The sequence below is a fragment of the Leptodactylus fuscus genome, chromosome 2 (genome assembly GCF_031893055.1).
Source record: "Leptodactylus fuscus isolate aLepFus1 chromosome 2, aLepFus1.hap2, whole genome shotgun sequence".
Taxonomy (NCBI): Eukaryota; Metazoa; Chordata; class Amphibia; order Anura; family Leptodactylidae; genus Leptodactylus; species Leptodactylus fuscus.
In genome coordinates, this window is record NC_134266.1 from 228,785,517 (window position 1) to 228,806,454 (window position 20,938).

The 20,938-nt window shown below is 49.0% G+C and overlaps 1 protein-coding gene across 1 annotated transcript in view; it reads left to right on the top strand.

The window, feature by feature from the left end:
• Positions 1-20,938, top strand: part of FAIM2 (Fas apoptotic inhibitory molecule 2) — a 55,745-nt gene that overhangs the window by 33,317 nt on the left and 1,490 nt on the right. Inside the window, exon 11 of the mRNA XM_075265760.1 lies at positions 19,978-20,031. Coding sequence (XP_075121861.1) covers positions 19,978-20,031 — 54 coding nt within the window. The remainder of the gene's footprint in view (positions 1-19,977; positions 20,032-20,938) is intronic.

Sequence of the window (20,938 nt, forward strand, 5' to 3'; positions counted from 1 at the left end):
ACCAATTCATGGTGGAGGGAGCTTCTAAACAGCCAAGTTTTGGGAAATTCATGGTGGAGGGAGCCTCTAACCAGCCCAGTTTGGACCAATTCATGGTGGAGGGAGCCTCTAAACAGCCAAGTTTGGGCAAATTCATGGTGGAGGGAGCCTCTAAAAAACCCAGTTTGGACCAATTCATGGTGGAGGGAGCCTCTAACCAGCCCAGTTTGGACCAATTAATGGTGGAGGGAGCCTCTAAACAGCCAAGTTTGGACCAATTCATGGTGGAGGGAGCCTCTAAAAACCCCAGTTTGGACCAATTGATGGTGGAGGGAGCCTCTAACCAGCCCAGTTTGGGCAAATTCATGGTGGAGGGAGCCTCTAACCAGCCCAGTTTGGACCAATTAATGGTGGAGGGAGCCTCTAAACAGCCAAGTTTGGACCAATTCATGGTGGAGGGAGCCTCTAAAAACCCCAGTTTGGACCAATTCATGGTGGAGGGAGCCTCTAACCAGCCCAGTTTGGGCAAATTCATGGTGGAGGGAGCCTCTAAACAGCCCAGTTTGGGCACATTCATGGTGGAGGGAGCCTCTAACCAGCCCAGTTTGGACCAATTAATGGTGGAGGGAGCCGCTAAACAGCCCAGTTTGGACCAATTCATGGTGGAGGGAGCCTCTAAAAACCCCAGTTTGGACCAATTCATGGTGGAGGGAGCCTCTAAAAAACCCAGTTTGGACCGATTCATGGTGGAGGGAGCCTCTAACCAGCCCAGTTTGGACCAATTAATGGTGGAGGGAGCCTCTAAACAGCCAAGTTTGGACCAATTCATGGTGGAGGGAGCCTCTAAAAACCCCAGTTTGGACCAATTCATGGTGGAGGGAGCCTCTAACCAGCCCAGTTTGGGCAAATTCATGGTGGAGGGAGCCTCTAAACAGCCCAGTTTGGACCAATTCATGGTGGAGGGAGCCTCTAACCAGCCCAGTTTGGGCAAATTCATGGTGGAGGGAGCCTCTAAAAAACCCAGTTTGGACCAATTCATGGTGGAGGGAGCCTCTAACCAGCCCAGTTTGGGCAAATTCATGGTGGAGGGAGCCTCTAAACAGCCCAGTTTGGGCAAATTCATGGTGGAGGGAGCCTCTAAACAGCCCAGTTTGGGCAAATTCATGGTGGAGGGAGCCTCTAACCAGCCCAGTTTGGACCAATTAATGGTGGAGGGAGCCTCTAACCAGCCCAGTTTGGGCAAATTCATGGTGGAGGGAGCCTCTAAACAGCCCAGTTTGGACCAATTCATGGTGGAGGGAGCCTCTAAAAAACCCAGTTTGGACCAATTCATGGTGGAGGGAGCCTCTAAACAGCCCAGTTTGGGCAAATTCATGGTGGAGGGAGCCTCTAACCAGCCCAGTTTGGACCAATTCATGGTGGAGGGAGCCTCTAACCAGCCCAGTTTGGGCAAATTCATGGTGGAGGGAGCCTCTAAACAGCCCAGTTTGGACCAATTCATGGTGGAGGGAGCCTCTAAAAAACCCAGTTTGGACCAATTCATGGTGGAGGGAGCCTCTAAACAGCCCAGTTTGGGCAAATTCATGGTGGAGGGAGCCTCTAACCAGCCCAGTTTGGACCAATTCATGGTGGAGGGAGCCTCTAAACAGCCCAGTTTGGACCAATTCATGGTGGAGGGAGCCTCTAAACAGCCCAGTTTGGGCAAATTCATGGTGGAGGGAGCCTCTAACCAGCCCAGTTTGGACCAATTAATGGTGGAGGGAGCCTCTAAACAGCCCAGTTTGGACCAATTCATGGTGGAGGGAGCCTCTAAACAGCCCAGTTTGGGCAAATTCATGGTGGAGGGAGCCTCTAACCAGCCCAGTTTGGACCAATTAATGGTGGAGGGAGCCTCTAAACAGCCCAGTTTGGACCAATTAATGGTGGAGGGAGCCTCTAAACAGCCAAGTTTGGACCAATTCATGGTGGAGGGAGCCTCTAAAAACCCCAGTTTGGACCAATTCATGGTGGAGGGAGCCTCTAACCAGCCCAGTTTGGGCAAATTCATGGTGGAGGGAGCCTCTAACCAGCCCAGTTTGGACCAATTAATGGTGGAGGGAGCCTCTAAACAGCCAAGTTTGGACCAATTCATGGTGGAGGGAGCCTCTAAAAACCCCAGTTTGGACCAATTCATGGTGGAGGGAGCCTCTAACCAGCCCAGTTTGGGCAAATTCATGGTGGAGGGAGCCTCTAAACAGCCCAGTTTGGGCACATTCATGGTGGAGGGAGCCTCTAACCAGCCCAGTTTGGACCAATTAATGGTGGAGGGAGCCGCTAAACAGCCCAGTTTGGACCAATTCATGGTGGAGGGAGCCTCTAAAAACCCCAGTTTGGACCAATTCATGGTGGAGGGAGCCTCTAAAAAACCCAGTTTGGACCGATTCATGGTGGAGGGAGCCTCTAACCAGCCCAGTTTGGACCAATTAATGGTGGAGGGAGCCTCTAAACAGCCAAGTTTGGACCAATTCATGGTGGAGGGAGCCTCTAAAAACCCCAGTTTGGACCAATTCATGGTGGAGGGAGCCTCTAACCAGCCCAGTTTGGGCAAATTCATGGTGGAGGGAGCCTCTAAACAGCCCAGTTTGGGCACATTCATGGTGGAGGGAGCCTCTAACCAGCCCAGTTTGGACCAATTAATGGTGGAGGGAGCCGCTAAACAGCCCAATTTGGACCAATTCATGGTGGAGGGAGCCTCTAAAAACCCCAGTTTGGACCAATTCATGGTGGAGGGAGCCTCTAAAAAACCCAGTTTGGACCAATTCATGGTGGAGGGAGCCTCTAACCAGCCCAGTTTGGACCAATTAATGGTGGAGGGAGCCTCTAAACAGCCAAGTTTGGACCAATTCATGGTGGAGGGAGCCTCTAAACCCCCAGTTTGGACCAATTCATGGTGGAGGGAGCCTCTAACCAGCCCAGTTTGGGCAAATTCATGGTGGAGGGAGCCTCTAAACAGCCCAGTTTGGGCAAATTCATGGTGGAGGGAGCCTCTAACCAGCCCAGTTTGGACCAATTAATGGTGGAGGGAGCCTCTAAACAGCCAAGTTTGGACCAATTAATGGTGGAGGGAGCCGCTAAACAGCCCAGTTTGGACCAATTCATGGTGGAGGGAGCCTCTAAAAACCCCAGTTTGGACCAATTCATGGTGGAGGGAGCCTCTAAAAACCCCAGTTTGGACCAATTCATGGTGGAGGGAGCCTCTAAAAAACCCAGTTTGGACCAATTCATGGTGGAGGGAGCCTCTAACCAGCCCAGTTTGGGCAAATTCATGGTGGAGGGAGCCTCTAAACAGCCCAGTTTGGGCAAATTCATGGTGGAGGGAGCCTCTAAACAGCCCAGTTTGGGCAAATTCATGGTGGAGGGAGCCTCTAACCAGCCCAGTTTGGACCAATTAATGGTGGAGGGAGCCTCTAACCAGCCCAGTTTGGGCAAATTCATGGTGGAGGGAGCCTCTAAACAGCCCAGTTTGGACCAATTCATGGTGGAGGGAGCCTCTAAAAAACCCAGTTTGGACCAATTCATGGTGGAGGGAGCCTCTAAACAGCCCAGTTTGGGCAAATTCATGGTGGAGGGAGCCTCTAACCAGCCCAGTTTGGACCAATTCATGGTGGAGGGAGCCTCTAACCAGCCCAGTTTGGGCAAATTCATGGTGGAGGGAGCCTCTAAACAGCCCAGTTTGGACCAATTCATGGTGGAGGGAGCCTCTAAAAAACCCAGTTTGGACCAATTCATGGTGGAGGGAGCCTCTAAACAGCCCAGTTTGGGCAAATTCATGGTGGAGGGAGCCTCTAACCAGCCCAGTTTGGACCAATTCATGGTGGAGGGAGCCTCTAAACAGCCCAGTTTGGACCAATTCATGGTGGAGGGAGCCTCTAAACAGCCCAGTTTGGGCAAATTCATGGTGGAGGGAGCCTCTAACCAGCCCAGTTTGGACCAATTAATGGTGGAGGGAGCCTCTAAACAGCCCAGTTTGGACCAATTCATGGTGGAGGGAGCCTCTAAACAGCCCAGTTTGGACCAATTAATGGTGGAGGGAGCCTCTAAACAGCCCAGTTTGGACCAATTAATGGTGGAGGGAGCCTCTAAACAGCCAAGTTTGGACCAATTCATGGTGGAGGGAGCCTCTAAAAACCCCAGTTTGGACCAATTCATGGTGGAGGGAGCCTCTAACCAGCCCAGTTTGGGCAAATTCATGGTGGAGGGAGCCTCTAACCAGCCCAGTTTGGACCAATTAATGGTGGAGGGAGCCTCTAAACAGCCAAGTTTGGACCAATTCATGGTGGAGGGAGCCTCTAAAAACCCCAGTTTGGACCAATTCATGGTGGAGGGAGCCTCTAACCAGCCCAGTTTGGGCAAATTCATGGTGGAGGGAGCCTCTAAACAGCCCAGTTTGGGCACATTCATGGTGGAGGGAGCCTCTAACCAGCCCAGTTTGGACCAATTAATGGTGGAGGGAGCCGCTAAACAGCCCAGTTTGGACCAATTCATGGTGGAGGGAGCCTCTAAAAACCCCAGTTTGGACCAATTCATGGTGGAGGGAGCCTCTAAAAAACCCAGTTTGGACCGATTCATGGTGGAGGGAGCCTCTAACCAGCCCAGTTTGGACCAATTAATGGTGGAGGGAGCCTCTAAACAGCCAAGTTTGGACCAATTCATGGTGGAGGGAGCCTCTAAAAACCCCAGTTTGGACCAATTCATGGTGGAGGGAGCCTCTAACCAGCCCAGTTTGGGCAAATTCATGGTGGAGGGAGCCTCTAAACAGCCCAGTTTGGGCACATTCATGGTGGAGGGAGCCTCTAACCAGCCCAGTTTGGACCAATTAATGGTGGAGGGAGCCGCTAAACAGCCCAATTTGGACCAATTCATGGTGGAGGGAGCCTCTAAAAACCCCAGTTTGGACCAATTCATGGTGGAGGGAGCCTCTAAAAAACCCAGTTTGGACCAATTCATGGTGGAGGGAGCCTCTAACCAGCCCAGTTTGGACCAATTAATGGTGGAGGGAGCCTCTAAACAGCCAAGTTTGGACCAATTCATGGTGGAGGGAGCCTCTAAACCCCCAGTTTGGACCAATTCATGGTGGAGGGAGCCTCTAACCAGCCCAGTTTGGGCAAATTCATGGTGGAGGGAGCCTCTAAACAGCCCAGTTTGGACCAATTCATGGTGGAGGGAGCCTCTAAAAAACCCAGTTTGGACCAATTCATGGTGGAGGGAGCCTCTAAACAGCCCAGTTTGGGCAAATTCATGGTGGAGGGAGCCTCTAACCAGCCCAGTTTGGACCAATTCATGGTGGAGGGAGCCTCTAACCAGCCCAGTTTGGGCAAATTCATGGTGGAGGGAGCCTCTAAACAGCCCAGTTTGGACCAATTCATGGTGGAGGGAGCCTCTAAAAAACCCAGTTTGGACCAATTCATGGTGGAGGGAGCCTCTAAACAGCCCAGTTTGGGCAAATTCATGGTGGAGGGAGCCTCTAACCAGCCCAGTTTGGACCAATTCATGGTGGAGGGAGCCTCTAAACAGCCCAGTTTGGACCAATTCATGGTGGAGGGAGCCTCTAAACAGCCCAGTTTGGGCAAATTCATGGTGGAGGGAGCCTCTAACCAGCCCAGTTTGGACCAATTAATGGTGGAGGGAGCCTCTAAACAGCCCAGTTTGGACCAATTCATGGTGGAAGGAGCCTCTAAACAGCCCAGTTTGGGCAAATTCATGGTGGAGGGAGCCTCTAACCAGCCCAGTTTGGACCAATTAATGGTGGAGGGAGCCTCTAAACAGCCCAGTTTGGACCAATTAATGGTGGAGGGAGCCTCTAAACAGCCAAGTTTGGACCAATTCATGGTGGAGGGAGCCTCTAAAAACCCCAGTTTGGACCAATTCATGGTGGAGGGAGCCTCTAACCAGCCCAGTTTGGGCAAATTCATGGTGGAGGGAGCCTCTAACCAGCCCAGTTTGGACCAATTAATGGTGGAGGGAGCCTCTAAACAGCCAAGTTTGGACCAATTCATGGTGGAGGGAGCCTCTAAAAACCCCAGTTTGGACCAATTCATGGTGGAGGGAGCCTCTAACCAGCCCAGTTTGGGCAAATTCATGGTGGAGGGAGCCTCTAAACAGCCCAGTTTGGGCACATTCATGGTGGAGGGAGCCTCTAACCAGCCCAGTTTGGACCAATTAATGGTGGAGGGAGCCGCTAAACAGCCCAGTTTGGACCAATTCATGGTGGAGGGAGCCTCTAAAAACCCCAGTTTGGACCAATTCATGGTGGAGGGAGCCTCTAAAAAACCCAGTTTGGACCGATTCATGGTGGAGGGAGCCTCTAACCAGCCCAGTTTGGACCAATTAATGGTGGAGGGAGCCTCTAAACAGCCAAGTTTGGACCAATTCATGGTGGAGGGAGCCTCTAAAAACCCCAGTTTGGACCAATTCATGGTGGAGGGAGCCTCTAACCAGCCCAGTTTGGGCAAATTCATGGTGGAGGGAGCCTCTAAACAGCCCAGTTTGGGCACATTCATGGTGGAGGGAGCCTCTAACCAGCCCAGTTTGGACCAATTAATGGTGGAGGGAGCCGCTAAACAGCCCAATTTGGACCAATTCATGGTGGAGGGAGCCTCTAAAAACCCCAGTTTGGACCAATTCATGGTGGAGGGAGCCTCTAAAAAACCCAGTTTGGACCAATTCATGGTGGAGGGAGCCTCTAACCAGCCCAGTTTGGACCAATTAATGGTGGAGGGAGCCTCTAAACAGCCAAGTTTGGACCAATTCATGGTGGAGGGAGCCTCTAAACCCCCAGTTTGGACCAATTCATGGTGGAGGGAGCCTCTAACCAGCCCAGTTTGGGCAAATTCATGGTGGAGGGAGCCTCTAAACAGCCCAGTTTGGGCAAATTCATGGTGGAGGGAGCCTCTAACCAGCCCAGTTTGGACCAATTAATGGTGGAGGGAGCCTCTAAACAGCCAAGTTTGGACCAATTAATGGTGGAGGGAGCCGCTAAACAGCCCAGTTTGGACCAATTCATGGTGGAGGGAGCCTCTAAAAACCCCAGTTTGGACCAATTCATGGTGGAGGGAGCCTCTAAACAGCCCAGTTTGGACCAATTCATGGTGGAGGGAGCCTCTAAAAAACCCAGTTTGGACCAATTCATGGTGGAGGGAGCCTCTAAACAGCCCAGTTTGGGCAAATTCATGGTGGAGGGAGCCTCTAACCAGCCCAGTTTGGACCAATTCATGGTGGAGGGAGCCTCTAACCAGCCCAGTTTGGGCAAATTCATGGTGGAGGGAGCCTCTAAACAGCCCAGTTTGGACCAATTCATGGTGGAGGGAGCCTCTAAAAAACCCAGTTTGGACCAATTCATGGTGGAGGGAGCCTCTAAACAGCCCAGTTTGGGCAAATTCATGGTGGAGGGAGCCTCTAACCAGCCCAGTTTGGACCAATTCATGGTGGAGGGAGCCTCTAAACAGCCAAGTTTTGGGAAATTCATGGTGGAGGGAGCCTCTAACCAGCCCAGTTTGGACCAATTCATGGTGGAGGGAGCCTCTAAACAGCCCAGTTTGGGCAAATTCATGGTGGAGGGAGCCTCTAAAAAACCCAGTTTGGACCAATTCATGGTGGAGGGAGCCTCTAACCAGCCCAGTTTGGGCAAATTCATGGTGGAGGGAGCCTCTAAACAGCCCAGTTTGGGCAAATTCATGGTGGAGGGAGCCTCTAACCAGCCCAGTTTGGACCAATTAATGGTGGAGGGAGCCTCTAAACAGCCAAGTTTGGACCAATTAATGGTGGAGGGAGCCGCTAAACAGCCCAGTTTGGACCAATTCATGGTGGAGGGAGCCTCTAAAAACCCCAGTTTGGACCAATTCATGGTGGAGGGAGCCTCTAAACAGCCCAGTTTGGACCAATTCATGGTGGAGGGAGCCTCTAAACAGCCCAGTTTGGACCAATTCATGGTGGAGGGAGCCTCTAAACAGCCCAGTTTGGGCAAATTCATGGTGGAGGGAGCCTCTAACCAGCCCAGTTTGGACCAATTAATGGTGGAGGGAGCCTCTAACCAGCCCAGTTTGGGCAAATTCATGGTGGAGGGAGCCTCTAAACAGCCCAGTTTGGACCAATTCATGGTGGAGGGAGCCTCTAAAAAACCCAGTTTGGACCAATTCATGGTGGAGGGAGCCTCTAACCAGCCCAGTTTGGACCAATTCATGGTGGAGGGAGCCTCTAAACAGCCCAGTTTGGGCAAATTCATGGTGGAGGGAGCCTCTAAAAAACCCAGTTTGGACCAATTCATTGTGGAGGGAGCCTCTAACCAGCCCAGTTTGGACCAATTAATGGTGGAGGGAGCCTCTAAACAGCCAAGTTTGGACCAATTCATGGTGGAGGGAGCCTCTAAAAACCCCAGTTTGGACCAATTCATGGTGGAGGGAGCCTCTAACCAGCCCAGTTTGGGCAAATTCATGGTGGAGGGAGCCTCTAACCAGCCCAGTTTGGACCAATTAATGGTGGAGGGAGCCTCTAAACAGCCAAGTTTGGACCAATTCATGGTGGAGGGAGCCTCTAAAAACCCCAGTTTGGACCAATTCATGGTGGAGGGAGCCTTTAACCAGCCCAGTTTGGGCAAATTCATGGTGGAGGGAGCCTCTAAACAGCCCAGTTTGGGCACATTCATGGTGGAGGGAGCCTCTAACCAGCCCAGTTTGGACCAATTAATGGTGGAGGGAGCCGCTAAACAGCCCAGTTTGGACCAATTCATGGTGGAGGGAGCCTCTAAAAACCCCAGTTTGGACCAATTCATGGTGGAGGGAGCCTCTAAAAAACCCAGTTTGGACCGATTCATGGTGGAGGGAGCCTCTAACCAGCCCAGTTTGGACCAATTAATGGTGGAGGGAGCCTCTAAACAGCCAAGTTTGGACCAATTCATGGTGGAGGGAGCCTCTAAAAACCCCAGTTTGGACCAATTCATGGTGGAGGGAGCCTCTAACCAGCCCAGTTTGGGCAAATTCATGGTGGAGGGAGCCTCTAAACAGCCCAGTTTGGACCAATTCATGGTGGAGGGAGCCTCTAACCAGCCCAGTTTGGGCAAATTCATGGTGGAGGGAGCCTGTAAAAAACCCAGTTTGGACCAATTCATGGTGGAGGGAGCCTCTAACCAGCCCAGTTTGGGCAAATTCATGGTGGAGGGAGCCTCTAAACAGCCCAGTTTGGGCAAATTCATGGTGGAGGGAGCCTCTAAACAGCCCAGTTTGGGCAAATTCATGGTGGAGGGAGCCTCTAACCAGCCCAGTTTGGACCAATTAATGGTGGAGGGAGCCTCTAACCAGCCCAGTTTGGGCAAATTCATGGTGGAGGGAGCCTCTAAACAGCCCAGTTTGGACCAATTCATGGTGGAGGGAGCCTCTAAAAAACCCAGTTTGGACCAATTCATGGTGGAGGGAGCCTCTAAACAGCCCAGTTTGGGCAAATTCATGGTGGAGGGAGCCTCTAACCAGCCCAGTTTGGACCAATTCATGGTGGAGGGAGCCTCTAACCAGCCCAGTTTGGGCAAATTCATGGTGGAGGGAGCCTCTAAACAGCCCAGTTTGGACCAATTCATGGTGGAGGGAGCCTCTAAAAAACCCAGTTTGGACCAATTCATGGTGGAGGGAGCCTCTAAACAGCCCAGTTTGGGCAAATTCATGGTGGAGGGAGCCTCTAACCAGCCCAGTTTGGACCAATTCATGGTGGAGGGAGCCTCTAAACAGCCAAGTTTTGGGAAATTCATGGTGGAGGGAGCCTCTAACCAGCCCAGTTTGGACCAATTCATGGTGGAGGGAGCCTCTAAACAGCCCAGTTTGGGCAAATTCATGGTGGAGGGAGCCTCTAACCAGCCCAGTTTGGACCAATTAATGGTGGAGGGAGCCTCTAAACAGCCCAGTTTGGACCAATTAATGGTGGAGGGAGCCTCTAAACAGCCAAGTTTGGACCAATTCATGGTGGAGGGAGCCTCTAAAAACCCCAGTTTGGACCAATTCATGGTGGAGGGAGCCTCTAACCAGCCCAGTTTGGGCAAATTCATGGTGGAGGGAGCCTCTAACCATCCCAGTTTGGACCAATTAATGGTGGAGGGAGCCTCTAAACAGCCAAGTTTGGACCAATTCATGGTGGAGGGAGCCTCTAAAAACCCCAGTTTGGACCAATTCATGGTGGAGGGAGCCTCTAACCAGCCCAGTTTGGGCAAATTCATGGTGGAGGGAGCCTCTAAACAGCCCAGTTTGGGCACATTCATGGTGGAGGGAGCCTCTAACCAGCCCAGTTTGGACCAATTAATGGTGGAGGGAGCCGCTAAACAGCCCAGTTTGGACCAATTCATGGTGGAGGGAGCCTCTAAAAACCCCAGTTTGGACCAATTCATGGTGGAGGGAGCCTCTAAAAAACCCAGTTTGGACCGATTCATGGTGGAGGGAGCCTCTAACCAGCCCAGTTTGGACCAATTAATGGTGGAGGGAGCCTCTAAACAGCCAAGTTTGGACCAATTCATGGTGGAGGGAGCCTCTAAAAACCCCAGTTTGGACCAATTCATGGTGGAGGGAGCCTCTAACCAGCCCAGTTTGGGCAAATTCATGGTGGAGGGAGCCTCTAAACAGCCCAGTTTGGGCACATTCATGGTGGAGGGAGCCTCTAACCAGCCCAGTTTGGACCAATTAATGGTGGAGGGAGCCGCTAAACAGCCCAGTTTGGACCAATTCATGGTGGAGGGAGCCTCTAAAAACCCCAGTTTGGACCAATTCATGGTGGAGGGAGCCTCTAAAAAACCCAGTTTGGACCAATTCATGGTGGAGGGAGCCTCTAACCAGCCCAGTTTGGACCAATTAATGGTGGAGGGAGCCTCTAAACAGCCAAGTTTGGACCAATTCATGGTGGAGGGAGCCTCTAAAAACCCCAGTTTGGACCAATTCATGGTGGAGGGAGCCTCTAACCAGCCCAGTTTGGGCAAATTCATGGTGGAGGGAGCCTCTAAACAGCCCAGTTTGGGCAAATTCATGGTGGAGGGAGCCTCTAACCAGCCCAGTTTGGACCAATTAATGGTGGAGGGAGCCTCTAAACAGCCAAGTTTGGACCAATTAATGGTGGAGGGAGCCGCTAAACAGCCCAGTTTGGACCAATTCATGGTGGAGGGAGCCTCTAAAAACCCCAGTTTGGACCAATTCATGGTGGAGGGAGCCTCTAAACAGCCCAGTTTGGGCAAATTCATGGTGGAGGGAGCCTCTAACCAGCAGAGTTGGTGGAAATCAGGGTGGAGGGAGCCTCTAACCAGCAGAGTTGGGGGAAATCAGGGTGGAGGGAGCCTAGTATTAGCAGAATTGTGCAACGCTTATGGTGGATGAGTATGAGGATGCGGAGGAATTGGAGAGGTTGAGTACAGACATGGAGTTTCATGTTGGGGTGCTTTACACAGGTGGGCACAAAAATGACGGCTCTACCCAGTGGTGGTTCATTTTTATCAAAGTGAGCCGGTCGGCACTCTCAGCTGACAGACGGGTGCGCTTGTCAGTGATGATGCCACCGGCTGCACTGAACACCCTCTCAGATAGGACGCTGGCGGCAGGACAGGACAGCACCTCCAAGGCATATAGGGCAAGTTCAAGCCACAGGTCCAACTTCGACACCCAATACGTGTAGGGCGCAGAGGGGTCGGAGAGGACAGGGCTGTGGTCGGAAAGGTATTCCCGCAACATGCGCCTATACTTCTCACGCCTGGTGACACTAGGACCCTCCGTGGCGGCACTTTGGCGAGGGGGTGCCATCAAGGTGTCCCAGACCTTAGACAGTGTGCCCCTCGTTTGTGTGGACCGGTGAGAACTTGGTTGCCTACTGGAGGAACTGCCCTCCCTGCCGCCAACGTCACATGCTGGAAACATCTCCATCATATTCTGCACCAATTGCCTGTGGCAAGCATTGATGCGATTGGCCCTCCCCTCTACCGGAATAAAAGACGAGATGTTGTTTTTATACCGGGGGTCAAGGATAGCAAAGATCCAGTACTGGTTGTCCTCCATGATTTTGACAATACGCTTGTCGGTTGTAAAGCACCCCAACATGAACTCAGCCATGTCTGCCACAGTGTTAGTTGGCATGACTCCTCTGGCCCCACCGGAAAGTTCAATCTCCATTTCCTCCTCATCCTCCATGTCTACCCATCCGCGCTGCAACAATGGGACGATTCGAAGTTGCCCGGAAGCCTCCTGTATCACCATCACATCATCGGACAACTCTTCTTCCTCCTCCTCCTCCTCCTCCTCCATTAAACGCAGTGAAGCGGACAGATGTGTGGACCTACTCTCCAGCTGTGACGGATCGGATGCTATCCCTAACTCCTCTGTGTGATCTGAGTTATCCCTGATGTCAATCAGGGATTCTCTCAGAACACACAAGAGCGGGATTGTAAGGCTCACCATCGCATCCTCAGAGCTCACCCTCCTTGTGGACTCCTCAAAGACCCGTAGGATGTCACAAAGGTCTCTCATCCATGGCCACTCATGGATGTGAAACTGAGGCAGCTGACTTTGTGGCACCCTAGGGTTTTGTAGCTGGTATTCCATCAAAGGTCTCTGCTGCTCAACCACTCTATTCAACATCTGAAACGTTGAGTTCCAGCGTGTGGGGACGTCGCACAAAAGCCGGTGTTGTGGCACATGCAGGCGTTGCTGGAGAGATTTTAAGCTAGCAGCGGCTACTGTCGACTTGCGAAAGTGGGCGCACATGCGCCGCACTTTCACCAGTAGCTCTGGAACATTGGGGTAGCTCTTTAGGAAACGTTGCACCACTAGGTTGAAGACGTGGGCCAGGCATGGAACATGTTGGAGTCCGGCAAGCTCCAGAGCTGCTACCAGGTTCCGGCCGTTATCACAAACGACCATGCCTGGGCCCAGGTGCAGCGGCTCAAACCATATTGCCGTCTCATCGAGGAGGGCATCCCTCACCTCGGAGGCAGTGTGCTGTCTGTCCCCCAAGCTGATCAGCTTCAGCACAGCCTGCTGACGTCTACCAACACCAGTGCTGCAACGTTTCCAACTCGTAGCTGGGGTCAATCTAACAGCGGAGGAGGAGGCGGTGGCGGAGGAGGAGGCGGTGGCGGAGGAGGAGGCGGTAGAGGAGGAGGAGGAGGGGGGTGTTCTTCTCGTGTCCCTGCCAGGAATGTTAGGCGGGGAGACGAGGTACACCGGGCCAGTTTGGGAAGCAGTCCCAGCCTCAACTACATTCACCCAGTGTGCCGTCAGTGAAATGTAGCGTCCCTGTCCGCATGCACTTGTCCACGCGTCGGTGGTCAAGTGGACCTTTGTGCAAAGCGCGGAACTAAGGGCCCGCCTGATGTTGAGTGACACGTGCTGGTGCAAGGCGGGGACGGCACACCGGGAGAAGTAGTGACGGCTAGGGACGGCATAGCGAGGTGCCGCAGTTGCCATCAGGTCCAGGAAGGCGGGAGTTTCAACAAGCCGGAACGCCAACATCTCCTGGGCCAGCAATTTAGCGATGTTGGCGTTCAAGGCTTGCGCGTGTGGGTGGTTAGCAGTGTATTTCTGCCGCCGCTCCAATGTCTGAGAGATGGTGGGTTGTTGTAAAGAAACGCCTGATGGTGCCTTTGATGGTGCAGGAGAAGGAGATAAGACAGGACCAGGGGAGGATGAGGTAGAAGTCAACAAAGTGGCGGAGGCAGATGAAGTGGTGTCCTGGCTCGTCCTCTGGAGTGCATCGCCAGCACAGTCAGCAGTGGCAGTGGCAGAGGCAGAGGCAGTGGCAGAGGCAGTGGCAGTGGCGTGAACGGCAGGCGGCCTTTGTCCTGCCGTTGCTGCCTGCCACTGATTCCAGTGCTTGGATTCCAAATGACGGCGCATTGAAGTGGTGGACAGGTTGCTCTTCTCAGAGCCCCTAATCAATTTCGAGAGGCAAATTGTGCAGACAACACTATATCTGTCCTCGGCGCATTCCTTGAAAAAACTCCACACCTTCGAGAAACGTGCCCTCGAGGTGGGAGTTTTTCGGGGCTGGGTACGAACTGGAACATCTTGGGAGATTCCGGGTGTGGCCTGGCTTCGCCTAAGCTGCTGACCTCTGCCTCTGCCTCTAGCTACCCTTTTTGGTGCTGCACCTGCCTCAACATCCACACTACTTTCCCCGCTTGACATCCCCCCTGTCCAGGTCGGGTCAGTGTCCTCATCATCCACCACTTCCTCTTCCAACTCCTGTCTCATCTCCTCCTCCCGCACAATGCGCCGGTCAACTGGATGCCCTGACGGCAACTGCGTCACATCATCGTCGATGAGGGTGGGTTGCTGGTCATCCACCACCAAATCGAACGGAGATGGAGGAGACTCTAGTGTTTGAGCATCTGGACACAGATGCTCCTCTGTTAGGTTCGTGGAATCGTGACGTGGAGAGGCAGGTTGAGGGACAATGAAAGGAGCGGAGAACAGCTCTGGGGAGCAGGGACAGTTTGGGTTATTGTTCTGTAAAGCTTCGGAATTTTGGGAGGAAGGAAGACAAGACTGTTGGGTAATAGGAGGAGAGGAGGCAGAGTCTGACTGGCTGCTGGACAATGTGCTGTAAGCGTTCTCTGACAGCCATTGCAAGACCTGTTCCTGGTTCTCGGGCCTACTAAGGTTTGTACCCTGCAGTTTAGTTAATGTGGCAAGCAACCCTGGCACTGTGGAGTGGCGCAATGCTTGCTGCCCCACAGGAGTAGGCACGGGACGCCCTGTGGCTTCACTGCTACCTTGCTCCCCAGAACCATTCCCCCGACCTCGCCCACGGCCTCGTCCACGTCCCTTTCCGGGAGCCTTGCGCATTTTGAATTCCTAGTTAGAAATTGGCACTGTATACCAGTAGTAAAAATTGTGGGTGCACGTAACCCCAATATATTCTTTGAATTCCCAGTCAGACACTGGCACTATATGGCAGTAGCAAGAAATGAGGGTATTTGTATTCCCAATATATTCTTTGAATTCCCAGTCAGACAATGGCACTGTATACCAGTAGTAAAAATTGTGGGTGCACGTAACCCCAATATATTCTTTGAATTACCAGTCAGAAACTGGCACTATATGGCAGTAGCAAGAAATGAGGGTATTTATAACCCCAATATATTCTTTGAATTCCCAGTCAGACAATGGCACTGTATACCAGTAGTAAAAATTGTGGGTGCACGTAACCCCAATATATTCTTTGAATTACCAGTCAGAAACTGGCACTATATGGCAGTAGCAAGAAATGAGGGTATTTGTATCCCCAATATATTCTTTGAATTCCCAGTCAGACAATGGCACTGTATACCAGTAGTAAAAATTGTGGGTGCACGTAACCACAATATATTCTTTGAATTACCAGTCAGAAACTGGCACTATATGGCAGTAGCAAGAAATGAGGGTATTTGTATTCCCAATATATTCTTTGAATTCCCAGTCAGACAATGGCACTGTATACCAGTAGTAAAAATTGTGGGTGCACGTAACCCCAATATATTCTTTGAATTACCAGTCAGAAACTGGCACTATATGGCAGTAGCAAGAAATGAGGGTATTTGTATTCCCAATATATTCTTTGAATTCCCAGTCAGACAATGGCACTGTAAACCAGTAGTAAAAATTGTGGGTGCACGTAATCCCAATATATTCTTTGAATTCCCAGTCAGACACTGGCACTATATGGCAGTAGCAAGAAATGAGGGTATTTGTATTCCCAATATATTCTTTGAATTCCCAGTCAGACAATGGCACTGTATACCAGTAGTAAAAATTGTGGGTGCACGTAACCCCAATATATTCTTTGAATTACCAGTCAGAAACTGGCACTATATGGCAGTAGCAAGAAATGAGGGTATTTATAACCCCAATATATTCTTTGAATTCCCAGTCAGACAATGGCACTGTATACCAGTAGTAAAAATTGTGGGTGCACGTAACCCCAATATATTCTTTGAATTACCAGTCAGAAACTGGCACTATATGGCAGTAGCAAGAAATGAGGGTATTTGTATTCCCAATATATTCTTTGAATTCCCAGTCAGACAATGGCACTGTATACCAGTAGTAAAAATTGTGGGTGCACGTAACCACAATATATTCTTTGAATTACCAGTCAGAAACTGGCACTATATGGCAGTAGCAAGAAATGAGGGTATTTGTATTCCCAATATATTCTTTGAATTCCCAGTCAGACAATGGCACTGTATACCAGTAGTAAAAATTGTGGGTGCACGTAACCACAATATATTCTTTGAATTACCAGTCAGAAACTGGCACTATATGGCAGTAGCAAGAAATGAGGGTATTTGTATTCCCAATATATTCTTTGAATTCCCAGTCAGACAATGGCACTGTATACCAGTAGTAAAAATTGTGGGTGCACGTAACCCCAATATATTCTTTGAATTACCAGTCAGAAACTGGCACTATATGGCAGTAGCAAGAAATGAGGGTATTTATAACCCCAATATATTCTTTGAATTCCCAGTCAGACAATGGCACTGTATACCAGTAGTAAAAATTGTGGGTGCACGTAACCCCAATATATTCTTTGAATTCCCAGTCAGACACTGGCACTATATGGCAGTAGCAAGAAATGAGGGTATTTGTATTCCCAATATATTCTTTGAATTCCCAGTCAGACAATGGCACTGTATACCAGTAGTAAAAATTGTGGGTGCACGTAACCCCAATATATTCTTTGAATTACCAGTCAGAAACTGGCACTATATGGCAGTAGCAAGAAATGAGGGTATTTGTATCCCCAATATATTCTTTGAATTCCCAGTCAGACAATGGCACTGTATACCAGTAGTAAAAATTGTGGGTGCACGTAACCACAATATATTCTTTGAATTACCAGTCAGAAACTGGCACTATATGGCAGTAGCAAGAAATGAGGGTATTTGTATTCCCAATATATTCTTTGAATTCCCAGTCAGACAATGGCACTGTATACCAGTAGTAAAAATTGTGGGTGCACGTAACCCCAATATATTCTTTGAATTACCAGTCAGAAACTGGCACTATATGGCAGTAGCAAGAAATGAGGGTATTTGTATTCCCAATATATTCTTTGAATTCCCAGTCAGACAATGGCACTGTATACCAGTAGTAAAAATTGTGGGTGCACGTAATCCCAATATATTCTTTGAATTCCCAGTCAGACACTGGCACTATATGGCAGTAGCAAGAAATGAGGGTATTTGTATTCCCAATATATTCTTTGAATTCCCAGTCAGACAATGGCACTGTATACCAGTAGTAAAAATTGTGGGTGCACGTAACCCCAATATATTCTTTGAATTACCAGTCAGAAACTGGCACTATATGGCAGTAGCAAGAAATGAGGGTATTTGTATTCCCAATATATTCTTTGAATTCCCAGTCAGACAATGGCACTGTATACCAGTAGTAAAAATTGTGGGTGCACGTAACCACAATATATTCTTTGAATTACCAGTCAGAAACTGGCACTATATGGCAGTAGCAAGAAATGAGGGTATTTGTATTCCCAATATATTCTTTGAATTCCCAGTCAGACAATGGCACTGTATACCAGTAGTAAAAATTGTGGGTGCACGTAACCACAATATATTCTTTGAATTACCAGTCAGAAACTGGCACTATATGGCAGTAGCAAGAAATGAGGGTATTTGTATTCCCAATATATTCTTTGAATTCCCAGTCAGACAATGGCACTGTATACCAGTAGTAAAAATTGTGGGTGCACGTAACCCCAATATATTCTTTGAATTACCAGTCAGAAACTGGCACTATATGGCAGTAGCAAGAAATGAGGGTATTTATAACCCCAATATATTCTTTGAATTCCCAGTCAGACAATGGCACTGTATACCAGTAGTAAAAATTGTGGGTGCACGTAACCCCAATATATTCTTTGAATTCCCAGTCAGACACTGGCACTATATGGCAGTAGCAAGAAATGAGGGTATTTGTATTCCCAATATATTCTTTGAATTCCCAGTCAGACAATGGCACTGTATACCAGTAGTAAAAATTGTGGGTGCACGTAACCCCAATATATTCTTTGAATTCCCAGTCAGACACTGGCACTATATGGCAGTAGCAAGAAATGAGGGTATTTGTATTCCCAATATATTCTTTGAATTCCCAGTCAGACAATGGCACTGTATACCAGTAGTAAAAATTGTGGGTGCACGTAACCACAATATATTCTTTGAATTACCAGTCAGAAACTGGCACTATATGGCAGTAGCAAGAAATGAGGGTATTTGTATTCCCAATATATTCTTTGAATTCCCAGTCAGACAATGGCACTGTATACCAGTAGTAAAAATTGTGGGTGCACGTAATCCCAATATATTCTTTGAATTCCCAGTCAGACACTGGCACTATATGGCAGTAGCAAGAAATGAGGGTATTTGTATTCCCAATATATTCTTTGAATTCCCAGTCAGACAATGGCACTGTATACCAGTAGTAAAAATTGTGGGTGCACGTAACCCCAATATATTCTTTGAATTCCCAGTCAGACACTGGCACTATATGGCAGTAGCAAGAAATGAGGGTATTTGTATTCCCAATATATTCTTTGAATTCCCAGTCAGACAATGGCACTGTATACCAGTAGTAAAAATTGTGGGTGCACGTAACCACAATATATTCTTTGAATTCCCAGTCAGACACTGGCACTATATGGCAGTAGCAAGAAATGAGGGTATTTGTATTCCCAATATATTCTTTGAATTCCCAGTCAGACAATGGCACTGTATACCAGTAGTAAAAATTGTGGGTGCACGTAACCCCAATATATTCTTTGAATTACCAGTCAGAAACTGGCACTATATGGCAGTAGCAAGAAATGAGGGTATTTGTATTCCCAATATATTCTTTGAATTCCCAGTCAGACAATGGCACTGTATACCAGTAGTAAAAATTGTGGGTGCACGTAACCACAATATATTCTTTGAATTACCAGTCAGAAACTGGCACTATATGGCAGTAGCAAGAAATGAGGGTATTTGTATTCCCAATATATTCTTTGAATTCCCAGTCAGACAATGGCACTGTATACCAGTAGTAAAAATTGTGGGTGCACGTAACCCCAATATATTCTTTGAATTACCAGTCAGAAACTGGCACTATATGGCAGTAGCAAGAAATGAGGGTATTTATAACCCCAATATATTCTTTGAATTCCCAGTCAGACAATGGCACTGTATACCAGTAGTAAAAATTGTGGGTGTATATAGCCCCAATTCTATTGCTAGGGGACTTGCAGGGTATTTCTGGGGTGAAGGTGGGGGGGCACACCGTTGGAACGGGTATCGGGGTATATATCGGGTATACGGGAATACACTGACAGTGTATTCCATTCAGGATCCTGGGAAAGCTGGGTTGCGGCGATTGAGCCCGTCAGTGCCACGTTACACTGACAAGCTTCTCCCTGGAATTTAGCTCTTATAAGAGCTGTTGGTTGTCTTCTCCTTCCTATCCTAGCCTGTCCCTGCCTACCCAGAATCTAAGCCCTAGCTAGCTGGACGGAAACCTCCGTCCTCGGTGAATTGCAAGCTCAGAATGACGCGAACCTGGGCGGCGCTGTTCTTTTAAATTAGAGGTCACATGTTTTCGGCAGCCAATGGGTTTTGCCTACTTTTCTCAACGTCACCGGTGTCGTAGTTCCTGTCCCACCTACCCTGCGCTGTTATTGGAGCAAAAAAGGCGCCAGGGAAGGTGGGAGGGGAATCGAGTAATGGCGCACTTTACCACTCGGTGTTCGATTCGATTCGAACATGCCGAACAGCCTAATATCCGATCGAACATGAGTTCGATAGAACACTGTTCGCTCATCTCTAGTAACCAGCTTTTATATATATATATATATATATATATATATATATATATAAATCATAAGCTCATGTGCCCTTTAAATAATCTTTACTGAGCAGTAATTCTTTCCGTGATAATAGTCTACAAAATATTACTATACTTTTTGTGTTTCCAGGTCCCATGGCTTCATGCGATTTACGCAGCTCTTGGAGCCATAGTGTTTACCTTGGTAAGTGTGAACATTGCCTATGTATCTACATGCCGTATACTTTTATATTATTGGGTGTTTAGGTTAAAGTGGTTATCTGGAGTGTAATAAAGTTTACTGGTGCCGTCCCTGCACTGTTGCTTTGTTACTAATGTACATTGAGGTCTCTGGGTTTATTACATTGAGGTTTATTACGTCAGCATAGGGCAGGGGAAGAGGCCAAAACTCTTGTTCTATCCATCACATGACCAATTCCATTCTACAGAATAGAGCTGTGGGTCAAGTCTATGGGGAGTTGGTGATTTCACAGCACCAAAGTGACTGCAGGGGAGACTGAGGGACCAGAGTTTCCACCGCCCTCTGTAAATGTAGTGAACGAGGTTGCAGGGGACCAGGGTGTACATTAGTAATAAAGCTTACCCAGTGTAGACAATTCACTGGTAATCTTTACTACTCCATGGATAACCCATTTAATAGTGTAACCACTAGTAAGGATAGGTTCACATCTGCGTCAGAATCTCCGAAGAGATTTCGCCGAAAATCATCGGAGAGAAAAGTCTTTTTCTCTCCACTGGTTTTATAGTGAAACCACTGTAGAACCCTTTTCTCATTTTATTTTCTATTGAAAGTGATAAAAGGGTAAACCAAACGCAAGATCATATATCGGAATAGAAAGGGCTTCTTGGGGAATGTAACTTCTATAAACAAGGACAGATAAATCTGTTCATCTGAAGTTCTGGTTGGGGACACATAATGAGAAACACTCTACCACATTCTCAGATTTGCCTCCTTTAAAGGTCTAACTTGGAGCAAATAAGAGCACTTACCACCATCCCCGTGACCACTTGGAGGTGCTCGATTTTGTGAATGGAGCTCTGATACAAGCTTTGATGTCCATTCACAAAGAGAATGTGGCAAGTGTCTGCTG